Below are 12,474 nucleotides of genomic sequence, written 5' to 3' on the forward strand. Positions count from 1 at the left end.
ATAGGGGCTGGGAATGTGGCATAGTGGGCTGAGCCTCTGCCTGTGGTGCTGCATCCCCCGTGGGTGCTTGTTCCAGTCCTCACTGCTCCTCTTCCGATCCAGCTCTCCGCTGATGGCCTCAGAAAGTAGTGGAGATGGCCTGAGTGCTTGGGCCCCTGTACCCACATGGGAGACCCAGAGGAAGCTTCTGACTCCTGATTGGCCTGGCTCCGGCCATTGTGGCCATCTGGGGAGTGAAAGGTGGAAGCAAGACCTTTCTGTCTCTCCGTCTTTCTGTAGTTCTGCCTCTCAAATAAAATCTTACACACATACAGGCTTAAAAAAGGAAAAAAAAAAAAGACTATTCTTTCAACATGTTACTTAATCTTAAAAAAAGAAACCTCGAATATATCTTTGTGATCACCCTTCACATTAAGTTCTGTTCTCTTTAGAACCCTAGTTACATCTTTTGTCCACCAAAACAGACCTTTGGAGAATGCTGTAAATTCACTCATATTTCACACATTATAGAAATTAATTGCTACATATCATAAACATAATTAAAATGTTCTGCATCATTTAGTGCTTTTGATCTGTAACTTTTTTTTTTAAAGGTTTATTTATTTATTTGAAAGTTGGAGTTGCACAGAGAAAGGAGAGGCAGAGAGGGAGAGGTCTTTCTTCTGCTGGTTTACTCCCCAGATGGCCACAATAGCCCGAGCTGTGCCGATCTGAAGCCAGGAGCTTCTTCTGGGTCCCCCTCGCCGGTGCAGGGGCCCAAGGACTTGGGCCATCTTCTACTGCTTTCTCAGGCCATAGTAGAGAGCTGGATCGGAAGCAGAGCAGCTGGGTCTCAAACCGGTGCCCATATGGGATGCCGGCACTTCAGGCCAGGGCGTTAACCCGCTGCACCACAGCGCAGGATGGAAGACCTCTCTCTCTCTCTGCATCTCCTCTCTTGGTGTAACTCTGACTTTCGAATAAATAAATCTTTAAAAATAAATAAATAAATAAATAAATCCAGGGCCGGTGCTGTGGCGCAGGTTAAATCTCTGTATGTAGTGCTGGCATCCTATATGGGTGCCACTTTGAGTCTTGGCTGCTCTACTTTCAATCCCTGGTAAAGTGCCTAGGAAAGCAGCAGCAGATTGTACAGGTGCTTGGACCCCTCTAGTCACATAGAAGACCCAGAAGAAGCTCCTGACGTTGGCCTGGCCTAGCCCTGGCCATTACACCATTTGGGGAGTGACCCAGTGCATGAAGATCTCTCTATGCGTCTGACAGAACAGTACCTAACGACCGAATAGTTTTTATAGTTTATCTATCTACACTATATTTTCATATGGAAAAGCATCTATTCAGGGGGTAGGTGTTTAGCATGGCAGTTAAGATACCCAGGTCCCTTATCAGAGTACATGGGCTTGATACTCAGCTGCAGCTTCCTGCTAATGAAGACCCTGGGAGGCAGCTGTGATGGCTCAAGGAATCAGACTCCTGCAACCATCGGGAGACCGGGATTGAGTTCCTGGCTTCTGGTCTCAGATCTGGTCCAGTCCTGGCTATTGCAGGTATTTGTGGAGCAAATCAGTAGATACGAGCTCTCTAATAATTTTTTAAGATTTATTTATTTATTTGAAAGGCAGAGTTACAGAAAGGCAGAGGCAGAGGCAGGGGCAGGGGCAGGGGCAGAGAGAGAGAGAGAGAGAGTCTTCCATCTGCTGGTTTACTCCCCAAATGGCTACAACAGGTGGAGCTGAGCTGATCCGAAGCCAGGAGTTTCTTCCGGGTCACTCAAGCGGTTATAGGAGTCCAAGGACTTGGGACATTTTCCACTGCTTTCCCAGGCTGTAGCAGAGAGCTGGATCAGAAGTGGAGCAGCCAGGACTCTAAATGGTGCCCAAATGGGATTCCGGCACTGCAGGTGGCGACTTTACCCGCTATGCCACAGCACCAGCCACTCTAATAATTTTTAAAATCTGTTTATCCTTATCAACCACTAAATGCACATCAATTCATTCTGGAAGGTGAAAAATGGTTTTGAAAACTGAAGTGTAAAAGAAATATATGGCAAAGCTTCTAGTTTTAATTCCATTTAATAAAGGTTACATTGCTTGATTAGCTACATGCTATATAAATGTCTTTAAATCACACTGTATCCCATAAATAGGTACAACTGTATCACAATAAAATGTATAAATTCTTGGTGGAATATAAAAAAGTTTCAAAAATAAAGAACTCAAAAATTCATGCTTATGTAAACAACTTACATAAGCAAATATGAAAAACTTAAAATAAACAACAAGTATCTAAAACTCGGGAAATAATTACAAAACAGAGTAAAAGAAACAAACTTTTTAATCTTCATTTGAGACACAGAGAGAAACAGAGACTGAGTGCTCCTTTCCACTGGATCATTCCTCAGATGCTCACAATGACTGAAAATGAGACAGGATTGTGGCTGAAGCAGAAACTTAATCCATGTCTCCCATATGGGTGGCAGGGACACTACTACATAAATCACTATCCTTTGCCTCCCTGGGTCTATACTAGCAGGGATCCAGACTCAGGTGCTGGAGTTGGGTATGGAACCCAAGCACTCCAAGCTGGGATATAGGCATCATTTTAACTGCACCAAAGATGATTTTCAATGGACATTATTTCAAAGTATTCAACACCTTCATTGCTTTTAAGTTGGATATATTTTGCAATATAGAGATCACAAGTTTTTTTTATGTTATTTCTCAGGATGAACCCTCAATAAATAAACAATATTCAGAGTAATAAATGGATGACAGACATGAATTTGAAAAAAAATTAATTTAAAAGCTGCAGATGTATTTTTGAAAGGTCAACGATACCCAGAAATTAAGAGGATAACATCCTTAGCAAACCTTAAATACTCCTAGCCGTGAGTGGAACTTACAATATGAAAAAAGATCCCTTAAAATGTAAAGAAACTAACTTTTTAATATTAAAAATTTTTTTGCATTAACCATCTAATGCTTTCAAAATAGTAGTTTTGATTGCAAAAATTACTAGCAACTTTTCAAGATAACTGTCAAACAGAGATGTCCACGAGAAATTTTATTTACATTTGGAAAGAACAGAAACAACCTTAAAAAACAATTAAGTCAATCAGAAGCACAAAAAGATAATATTTGTCATATGCATATATGCTCAGTGCTCCCTTGAGATGGAGAATAAGTTAAGGTTTTATACTCTTACCACTTTTAGAAAAGAGAATGTACAAAGCCAAACTATTCCCATAATAATATCAAGATTTATTTGCCCTTTTCCTATTATACCCATTTTCACTAATGCTGTAAGAGCAAAACTGTTGTTAGTGGAACCAAACTGTACTAGTCAATAAAGGTCACTATCATGACACTTGCAAAAAAAATGAATTATAACCTTCCCTTATGGATGTTATTCCAATACCAACAAAAGTAGCAGCCAAGCGTTCACCAATCAAGTGTCTATATTGGGTTTCCTTCTCTCTCTCACTCTCTCCCCATTCTTTCCTTTCTCTATTTCTTTTTAATACACTGGGTTTCTTCCTTTTCTTTTTTTTAGACTTATTTATTTACTTAAAAGTCAGAGTTACACAAGGAGAGGATAGGCAGAGACAGAGGTCTTCCATTTGCTGGTTCATTCCCCAATAGGCCGCAAAAACCAGAGCTGCACCGATCAGAAGCCAGGAGCCCGGAGCTTCTTCTGGGTCTCCCATGTGGGTGCAGGGGCCCAAGGACTTGGGCCATCTTCTACTGCTTTCCCAGGCCATAGCAGAGAGCTGGATTGGAAATGGAGCAGCCGAGACTCGAACTGGCGCCAATATGGGATGCTACCACTGCAGGCAGCAGCTTTACCTTTTACGTCACAATGTCCCCCCCCCCCCATTAAAGATTTATTTATTTGAAAGGCAGAGTTACAGAGAGGAAGAGGCAGAGAAAGAAACAGAGAGGTCTTCCATCTGTTGGTTCACTCAAAGGTCAGAGCTGGGCCAATCTGAAGTCAGGAGCCAGAAGCTTCATCTGGGTCCCCAGAATGGGTGCAGGGGCCCAAGTGTCTGGGCCATCTTCTGCTTTCCTAGGCCCTAGCAGAGAGCTAGATAGGAAGTGGAGCAACCGAGACTCGAACCGACATCCATATGGAATGCCGACATTGCAGGCAGCGGCTTTACCTGCTATGCTACAGCACTGGCCACAATACACTGAATTTCAACATTCAGATTTTAACTAGGGTCTTAACAATAATCATGACCCATCAAATCACTGGCCATATGACTGACTGAACACGATCTACAGCCACCTTCTTTCCTAGAGTTTGGGTGGTTTCAAAGTTCCAACTCTCTGATGACATGCTTTATCCTTCTGGCAACTTATTCCCCATTCTGGGTCATTACTTTTTTTTTTTTTTTTTTAAGATTTATTTATTTATTTGAGAGGTAGAGTTACAGACAGTGAGAGGGAGAAAGAGAGAGAAAGGTCTTCCATCTGTTGGTTCACTCCCCAATGGCTACAACAGTCAGAGCTGCGCAGATCCAAAGCCAGGAGCCAGGAGCTTCTTCCTGGTATTCCATGTGGGTTCAGGGGCCCAAGGATTTGGGCCATCCTCTGCTGCTTTCCCAGGCCATAGCAGAAAGCTGGATCGGAAATGGAGTAGCCAGGACTAGAACCGGCGCCCATATGGTATGCAGGCGCTGCTGGCGGAAGATTAACCAACCCCCTGTGCCACAGCGCCAGCCCCTTTGTCATGACTTTCTTTTTTTACCATAAATTTAAGTATGAGCTGAGAGGCTATGAAATAACAAGGGCATTTTTTAAAAAAAAGATTTATTTATTTATTTGAAAGTCAGAGTTACACAGAGAGAGGAGAGGCAGAGAGAGAGAGAGGTCTTCCATCCATTGGTTCACTCCCCAATTGGCCGCAACGGCCGGAGCTGTGCTGATCTGAAGCCAGGAGCTTCTTCCGGTTCTCCCAAGCAGCTGCAAGGGCCCAAGGACTTGGGCCGTATTCTACTGCTTTCCCAGGACATAGAAGAAAGCTGGATTGGAAGTACAGCATCCAGGTCTTGAACCGGCACCCATTTGGGATACTTGCACTTCAGGCTAGAGTGTTAATCCATTGTGCCACAGCGCCAGCCTCACAAGGGCATTTTTAATACTCAGGAAACTCTAAGGATTTAAGTCTCCATCACAGGGCAAAAGACAATCAAATCATTTTGATTTATGACATCTGAGTATATCATAATTTTGTATAATAAACTAGAAGCCATTGGTAAAGAAACTGTTTCATGCAAAGTACTAGGGTTATCTTATGGAAAAGTAGAAAAAGCACTTACACAAATTATTGCATTGTAAGCTGCATTACTGCATAGCTGTTTTTCATGAAATACCACTTTTATTGGATAAAATGATGAACTATAGCTATTGGGACACATTTTCTTGAAAATAAACTAAAAGAACCCATCACTTTAAGAAAATTAACAGTATTTTTTTCATGAGAAAATTTGAGCTTTACAGTAAAAATTAAATTTTTGAAAACTTGCATCTACTATTGTTTCACAGTTCCCCCTTTTTTTTAAAAAAATTTTTTTTATTTGACACTGAGTTATAGACAGTGAGAGAGAGAGACAGAGAGAAAGGTCTTCCTTCTGTTGGTTTACTCCCCAAATGGCTGCTACGGCCAGCGCTGCGCCGATCCCAAGCCAGGAGCCAGGTATTTTTCCCTGGTCTCCCAAGCAGGTGCAGGGGCCCAAACACTTGGGCCATCCTCCACTGCCCTCCCAGACCACAACAGAGAGCTGGACTGGAAGAAGAGCAACCAGGACTAGAACCTGGCACCCGTATGGGATGCCAGCGCCGCAGGCAGAGGATTAGCCAAGTAAGCCAGGGCGCCGGCCCCTCTCAGTTCCGTTAAAGTATCAACATTTAAAAGGTCTACAGAACTCAGTGAAACAGTACATACAAAGGGTTTTAATAGCCTACGAAAAGTTCATTAAGCAGTTTCAGATCCCACATTTAAAAGACTTTTAAACACTGTCTAATTGGTGATGTTCAAAACAAAACTACCCATAACTATTTAAACAGGGGGCAGGTGCTGTTGCATGATGAGTGAACACGCTGCCTGCCGCCAACTGGTATATGTGCCAGTTGGAGTCTTGGCTGTTCCACTTGCAATCAACTCTCTGCTATGGCCCGGGAAAGCAGAAGATGGTCCAAAAATCCTTGGGCCCCTGCATCCACTTGGGAGACCCAGAAGAAGCTCCCGGCTCCTGGCTTCAGATCAGCGCAGCTGCAGCCACTGCTGCCATTTGGGGAGCGAACCAGCAGATTGAAGACCTCTCTCTCTCTCTCTCTCTCTCTCTCTCTCTGCCTTTCAAATGAATAAATCTTTAAAAAACAAACAAACAAACAAAAAAAATCTAAACCAAATTCATGGTAGAAAGTTGGAGGGGCTAGAGTTGTGTCTTTGCTGGCCACAACTTAAGCCACCACCTGTGACACCAGCATCTCACATGGGCACTGGTTGGAGTTCTGGCCTTTCCACTTCCAATCCAGCTCCCTGCTAATGTGCCTGGGAAAGCAGCAGGAGATGGACTAAGTACTTGGGTTCCTGTACCACCAGCATCTCACATGGGCACTGGTTGGAGTTCCGGCCTTTCCACTTCCAATCCAGCTCCCTGCTAATGTGCCTGGGAAAGCAGCAGGAGATGGACTAAGTACTTGGGTTCCTGTACCAATGTGGAAGACCCAGATGAAGCTTCTGGTTCCTGGCTTTGGCCTGGCCCAGAATGGCTATTGTGGCCATTTAGGGAGTTAACCAATGGAGGGAAGATCTCTCTATCTCTCTTTCTCTCTCTGTAACTCTGACTTTCAAATAAAATAAATTTTTTAAAAATCTCAAAAATGAAAAACAAAGTAAATTAATATTTTAACAGTAGTCACTTCTAATTACTAGAGTGACAATATTATTTTCTTATTTCTAATGAATCATATAGTATTACCATAACCAAAGGAAAAGATTAATTTGAAAGTAAAAAAAAAAATCATCATTTTATATAAGCCATAACAGTGATTAGGTTCTTAGAAGAGGGAAAGAGAGATCCTTCATCTGCTGGTTCACTCCCCAAATGCCCACAATAGCAGCCAGGGCAGGTCCAAGCTGAAGCCAGGAGCCAGAAACTTTACTTGGCTCTCCAATGTGGGTATCAGGAATCCAAGTACTTGGGCCATCATCTGCTGCCTCCCAGGTACTGTGCTACGGGATGTGGGGGTCTCAAGCAGCAGCTTAACATACTATACCACAATGCCCACTCAGTTCTATCACTTAATGCTTTAAAAAAAAAAAAAAAAAAAAGGATCACACATAAGTCATGAAAAAGCTGCAAGGAACTGCTAATCCTTAACTTGTTATACTCTAATTTTATCAGAACAAGACTACCAATAAGTTTTAAAATAAAGTTCTTGGGCCTGGCGCCTTGGCGTAGTAGGTTAATCCTCTGCCTGTGGCGCTGGCATCCCATATGTGCGCTGGTTCCAGTCCCGGCTGCTCCTCTTCCAATCCAGCTCTCTGCTATGGCCTGAGAAAGCAGAAAATGGCCCAGGTCCTTGGGCCCCTACACCCATTTGGGAGACCGGGAAGAAGCACCTGGCTCCTGGTTTTGAATCAGTGCAGCTCCAGGCATTTGGAGAATGAACCAATGGAAGGATGACCTTTCTCTCTGTCTCTTCCTCTCATTGTCTGTAACTCTACCTCTCAAATAAATAAATATATAAAATCTTTAAAAAAAGAAGCTAGGGGCTTCTTCCGGGTCTCCCAAGCGGGTGCAGGGGCCCAAGGATTTGGACCATCTTCTGCTTTTCCAGGCAGTAGCAGAGAGCTGGAGGGGAAGTGGAGCAGCTGGGACTTGAACCAGCACCCATATGGGATGCCAGCACTGCAGATGACAGCTTTACCTGCTACAAGATTCATCTTTTAACTCTACAATTTTAATATTAAGATAAACGACACTTTCAAGGGTACTGATAGCAGTTCAGAGTTTTCAATTAAAAACTTTAGATGTAAATCACGTTGGGTAAAATAAATTTCCAAAATTTCGGAGATGAAGTAGACTACACAGTTTTATTAAGAAAAATATTCTATCTTAATAGGAATATCAAGAGAAATAAAACATTTTGTATATAAATAAAATTGATGAGTACTAAAAAGAATACTTGAAAGTTTATTGTCTTGACACAGAAGAAAAATGGTATCACTTACTGCTTACCAGGGTTATGATGAGTTGCAAATCCTCCACTCTGAAATACACCTCCTGCCACATTCATTCTACCAGGATTAAAAGGTCCTACTCCAGTCTTGGTCTGTGAAGTTAAAGACGGGGTGTATGTTTGTATATTAACACCAAAACTACTTGACTGAAGTCCTTTAGCGACATCTCCCAAGTTGGTATTCTAGAGTGATGTTATATGTGTAATCATTAAGTTCACATCTCGCCCAGCATTCACAGACCTTATGCCTGTTTCTAAGGTAGTAACATTAGTAAGAGGTATTTCAGAGTTGCTTCTGTAGTGATAACACTATTACCCATTCCTGCATTTACCTTACTTCTTGAAAGTCTGGAAGTGGAGAAATTCAAATCTTTGTTTTTAGTTCCAAGAAGTCCCCATTCAATAAAATTGGAAGACCTTTTCTCCTCCCCTCCAGGTGTTTCTAGTATGTCCTCTTCATCATCAATAACAATTGTCTCACATGTATTTCCCTTTTGAGAGGCCAAATCTCTTGAGGAGGGAAGAATTAGAGAATAATTTCCTTGTGGCTTTTCATTTTTTGATGATGTAAATGTAACGGTTCTTTTGTCAGCTACTACTGAAGCAGAAACTGAAGGAGGTTGTATAGATTCAACAAATACAACATCATCATCATTATCTTCCACTGATGAGCATCTACTAATTAAAGGATTAGCTCGGTCACCAAATACATTTCCTGTGTCCAGGAGACTAGATGCCATGGCTGTATTCCCTAATAAAGCAAGAGTCTGTTCAGTCAATTTTAATCCTCCCACCAAGGATTTATCCATGCCAAAGAAAACCTGTAAGAGACAGAGAAAAGAAAACAAAGTTCTAGTACATTGTCTTTGGAACAATAAACTTTTTTTTTTTTTTTTGAAGATTTTACTAACTTATTTGAGAGGCAGAGTTACAGACAGAGGGAGAGACAGAGATAATGGACTTCCATCCACTGGTACACTTCCCAAATGGCCACCAAGGCTGGATCTGGGCTGATCCGAAGCCAGGAGCCAGAAGCTTCTTCTGGGTCTCTCACACAGGTGCAGGGGCCCAAGCACTTGGGCCATCTTGTACTGCTTTCCAGGCTATAAGCAGAGTTAGATTGGGAGAAAAGCATCCAGGACACGAACCAGCACCCATATGGGATGCCAGAGCTGCAGGAAGAGGCTTAGCCTACTACACCACAGCACTGGCCTTCCAAATAAACTTTTAAAGTCTCTCTACTGATACTCATCCTTTCTTCTCTCTTATTAATCATTTAAGGTTTACTTCTATGAAGTTTGATGGAAATATTTATTCAATTTTTGGTAGTACTAAAAAAACAAAAACAAACAAAAAAAACCACCCTGGGCCCAGAGCTGTGGCATAGCAGGTAAAGCCACCACCTGAGGTGCTGGCATCCCATATGGATGCCGGTTCAAGTCCTGGATGCTCCATTTCCAATCCAGCTCCCTGCTAAGGTGCTTAGGAAAAGCACTGGAAGATGACCCAAGAGCTTGGGCCCCTCTACCCACGGTGAAGACCCAGAAGAAGCTCATGCAGCTGTTTGGGAAGTGAACCAGCGGATGAAGATTCAGTCTCTCTCTCTCTCATTCTGTAACTCTGCCTTTCAAATAAATAAGCAATTTTTTTAAAAAATTTTCATTTTAATTGATAATAGCTATAGCCATGTAATTTATTTTAAAACTTCTTATTTATATATTTGAGAGGTAGAGTTACAGAAAGAGGGAGGGAGAGATAGCGAGAAGGGTCTTTCATCTGCTGGTTCACTCCCCAAATGGCCGCAAAGGCTGGGGCTGGGCAGATCTGAAGCCAGGAGCTTCTTCCAGGTCTCATATGTGGGTGCAGGGGCCTAAGGATTTGGACCATCTTCTACTGCCTTCCCAGGCCATAGCAGAGAACTGGATAGGAAGTGGAGCAGCCAGGACTAGAACCAGTGCCCATATGGGATGTCGGCGCTGCAGGCAGAGGCTTAGCCTACTACACCACAGTGCTGGTCCTGTAATTTATTAACATGTGCTATGCCATTAATTATTTTAACTACTTCAATAAGGCAGGAACTATTATTTTTCCATTTTATCAGTGAGAATATTAAGAATCTGAAGGAAATAAATGTGCTTGTCTCCATTGCTAGCAACCATAGTCAATTCAAATCCAAGAAATCTAACTCCAGAACATATTTTAATTACTATGCTTTATGCAATTAATGTGGAAAACAAATTTAAACTTCTATATCCCTTATTAACATGAGCCAAATCATTAAAACAATAAAATCAACATTCAACCAAAACTATTTTTTCCTTTCTTTTTTTTTTTTCTTTTTCTTTCTGTTTTTTTTTTTTTTTTTTTAACCAAAACTATTTTTAAAGATTAGGAAACAAAGAATCTAAGGACCACTTTAAAAGAAGGTCTGAAAAAGAAACATTAAAAATTGGGATCATATCCAGCTCTCTGCTATGGCCTGGGAAAGCAGTAGAAGATGGCCCAAGTGCTTGGGCCCCTGCACCCACATGGGAGTCACGGAGGAAGCTCCTGGCTCCTGGCTTCAGATCGGCACAGCTCTGGCTATTGCAGCCAATTGAGGAGTGAGCCATCGGATGGAAGACCTCTTTCTCTCTCTCTGCCTCTCCTCTCCCTGTGTAACTCTGACTTTCAAATAAATAACTCTTTAAAAAAAATTGGGATCATAGTTAATATTCATTATGCTTATCAGATTGATTTTCAAAGGAACAAGGAAATAATTCAATCTAAATAAAATGAGTAATAAAACATAAGGGAGTCATTATATTGTAGTGGATTAAACCACTGCTTGGGATACCCATGCCCACCTCCAATCCAGCTCATGTGCATGGGAAATAGATGGTAGTTCACATACTTGCTATTCTGGTACCCACCATGGCAGACCCAGATGGAATTTGTGGTTCCTGGCTTTGACCTGGCCTCACCCCCACATGCTTCAGGAATTTTAAGAGTGAACCAGTGGATGGGAGCTCTCTCTGGCTCTCTAATAATTAATTAAAAATACATAAGGGGGACAGTGCTGTGGCACAGAGGGTTAAGCTGCTATCTGCAGAGCTGGCACCCCATATGGGTGTAGGTTCAAGTGCAGACTGCTTCACTCTGTGCTAATGCACCTCGGCAAGCAGTGGAGGGTGGCCCAAGTCCTTGGGCCCTTGCACCCACAATGGAGACCAAGAGGAAGCTCCTAGCTCCTGGATCCTGACTTCAGCCTGGCCCAGCCCCGTCCATTATGACCATTTGGGGAATGGACCAGCAGATAGAAGATCTCTCTCTCTTTCTCTAACTCTGCTTTTCAAATAAATAAATAAACCTTATATATATATACACACACACACACACATATATTTGTGTGTATACATATATATATATATCATAGGGGTGTTTTCTAATAATTTCAAGAAAAGAGCTACAACTGACCCCAGAATATCCTCTTATGACCACTAATGTCCTATTTTAGTCCTCAACAGAAAGGGTATTTTAAAAAAATGCATAGCTTTACTGAGACATAATTCACAAATTATATAACTTATCCATTTAAAGTGTACAATCCAATGGTTTTTAGTATATTCAGAGTTGTGTAACCATTACAACATTCCATTTTAAAGCATTTTTATCCTCAAGAAAGAAAACGCTATAATCATTACCAATTATTCCCAATCTCTCTCTTCCCCCTTTACCACCCCACCCTCTGCCACACTCACTTACCTACTGTCTCATGTATTTGCCTACTAGAAAGAGCATTATCTTATACACTAAGTTCACTGAAGTCATGTACCTCTGAAAGATGTATTCACTTTTTTTAAATCCCAGATTATAAACAATTCCTAAAAAAAATCAGTTTCTGATTTAACCACTTTCTAAATTCCATAAACCCAAGACAACAACTTTAGATTATTTCTATAATTTTGCAAAACAAGAAAAGTTAGTGTTGAGCCAACTAACTGGCACGAGGAAAACTACTTCACCTCTTTCAGTTTTATTTATTTATTTATTTTTGACAGGCAGAGTTAGTGAGAGAGAGAGAGACAGAGACAGAGAGAAAGGTCTTCCTTCCATTGGTTCATTCCCCAAATGGCTGCTATGGCGGATGCACTGTGCTGATCCGAAGCCAGGAGCCAGGTGCTTATCCTGGTCTCCCATGTGGGTGCAGGGCCCAAGGACCTGGGCCATCCTCCACTGCCTTCCC

The 12,474-nt window shown here is 41.9% G+C and overlaps 1 protein-coding gene across 6 annotated transcripts in view; it reads right to left on the bottom strand.

Moving 5' to 3' along the window:
• ZMYM5 (zinc finger MYM-type containing 5) overlaps window positions 1-12,474 on the bottom strand; it is a 31,741-nt gene that overhangs the window by 12,746 nt on the left and 6,521 nt on the right. For 4 of the 6 annotated variants that reach the window (XM_062194502.1, XM_062194499.1, XM_062194501.1 and 1 more), the window contains 2 exons: window positions 8,582-9,070; window positions 8,249-8,342 (listed from right to left, as the gene is read on the bottom strand). In XM_062194502.1, the coding sequence (XP_062050486.1) occupies window positions 8,249-8,342; window positions 8,582-9,058 (571 nt within the window). In that variant the 5' untranslated portion in view covers window positions 9,059-9,070. The other 2 variants (XM_062194504.1, XM_062194505.1) reach the window with 2 other exon arrangements.

The sequence above is a fragment of the Lepus europaeus genome, chromosome 6 (assembly GCF_033115175.1).
Source record: "Lepus europaeus isolate LE1 chromosome 6, mLepTim1.pri, whole genome shotgun sequence".
NCBI lineage: Eukaryota > Metazoa > Chordata > Mammalia > Lagomorpha > Leporidae > Lepus > Lepus europaeus.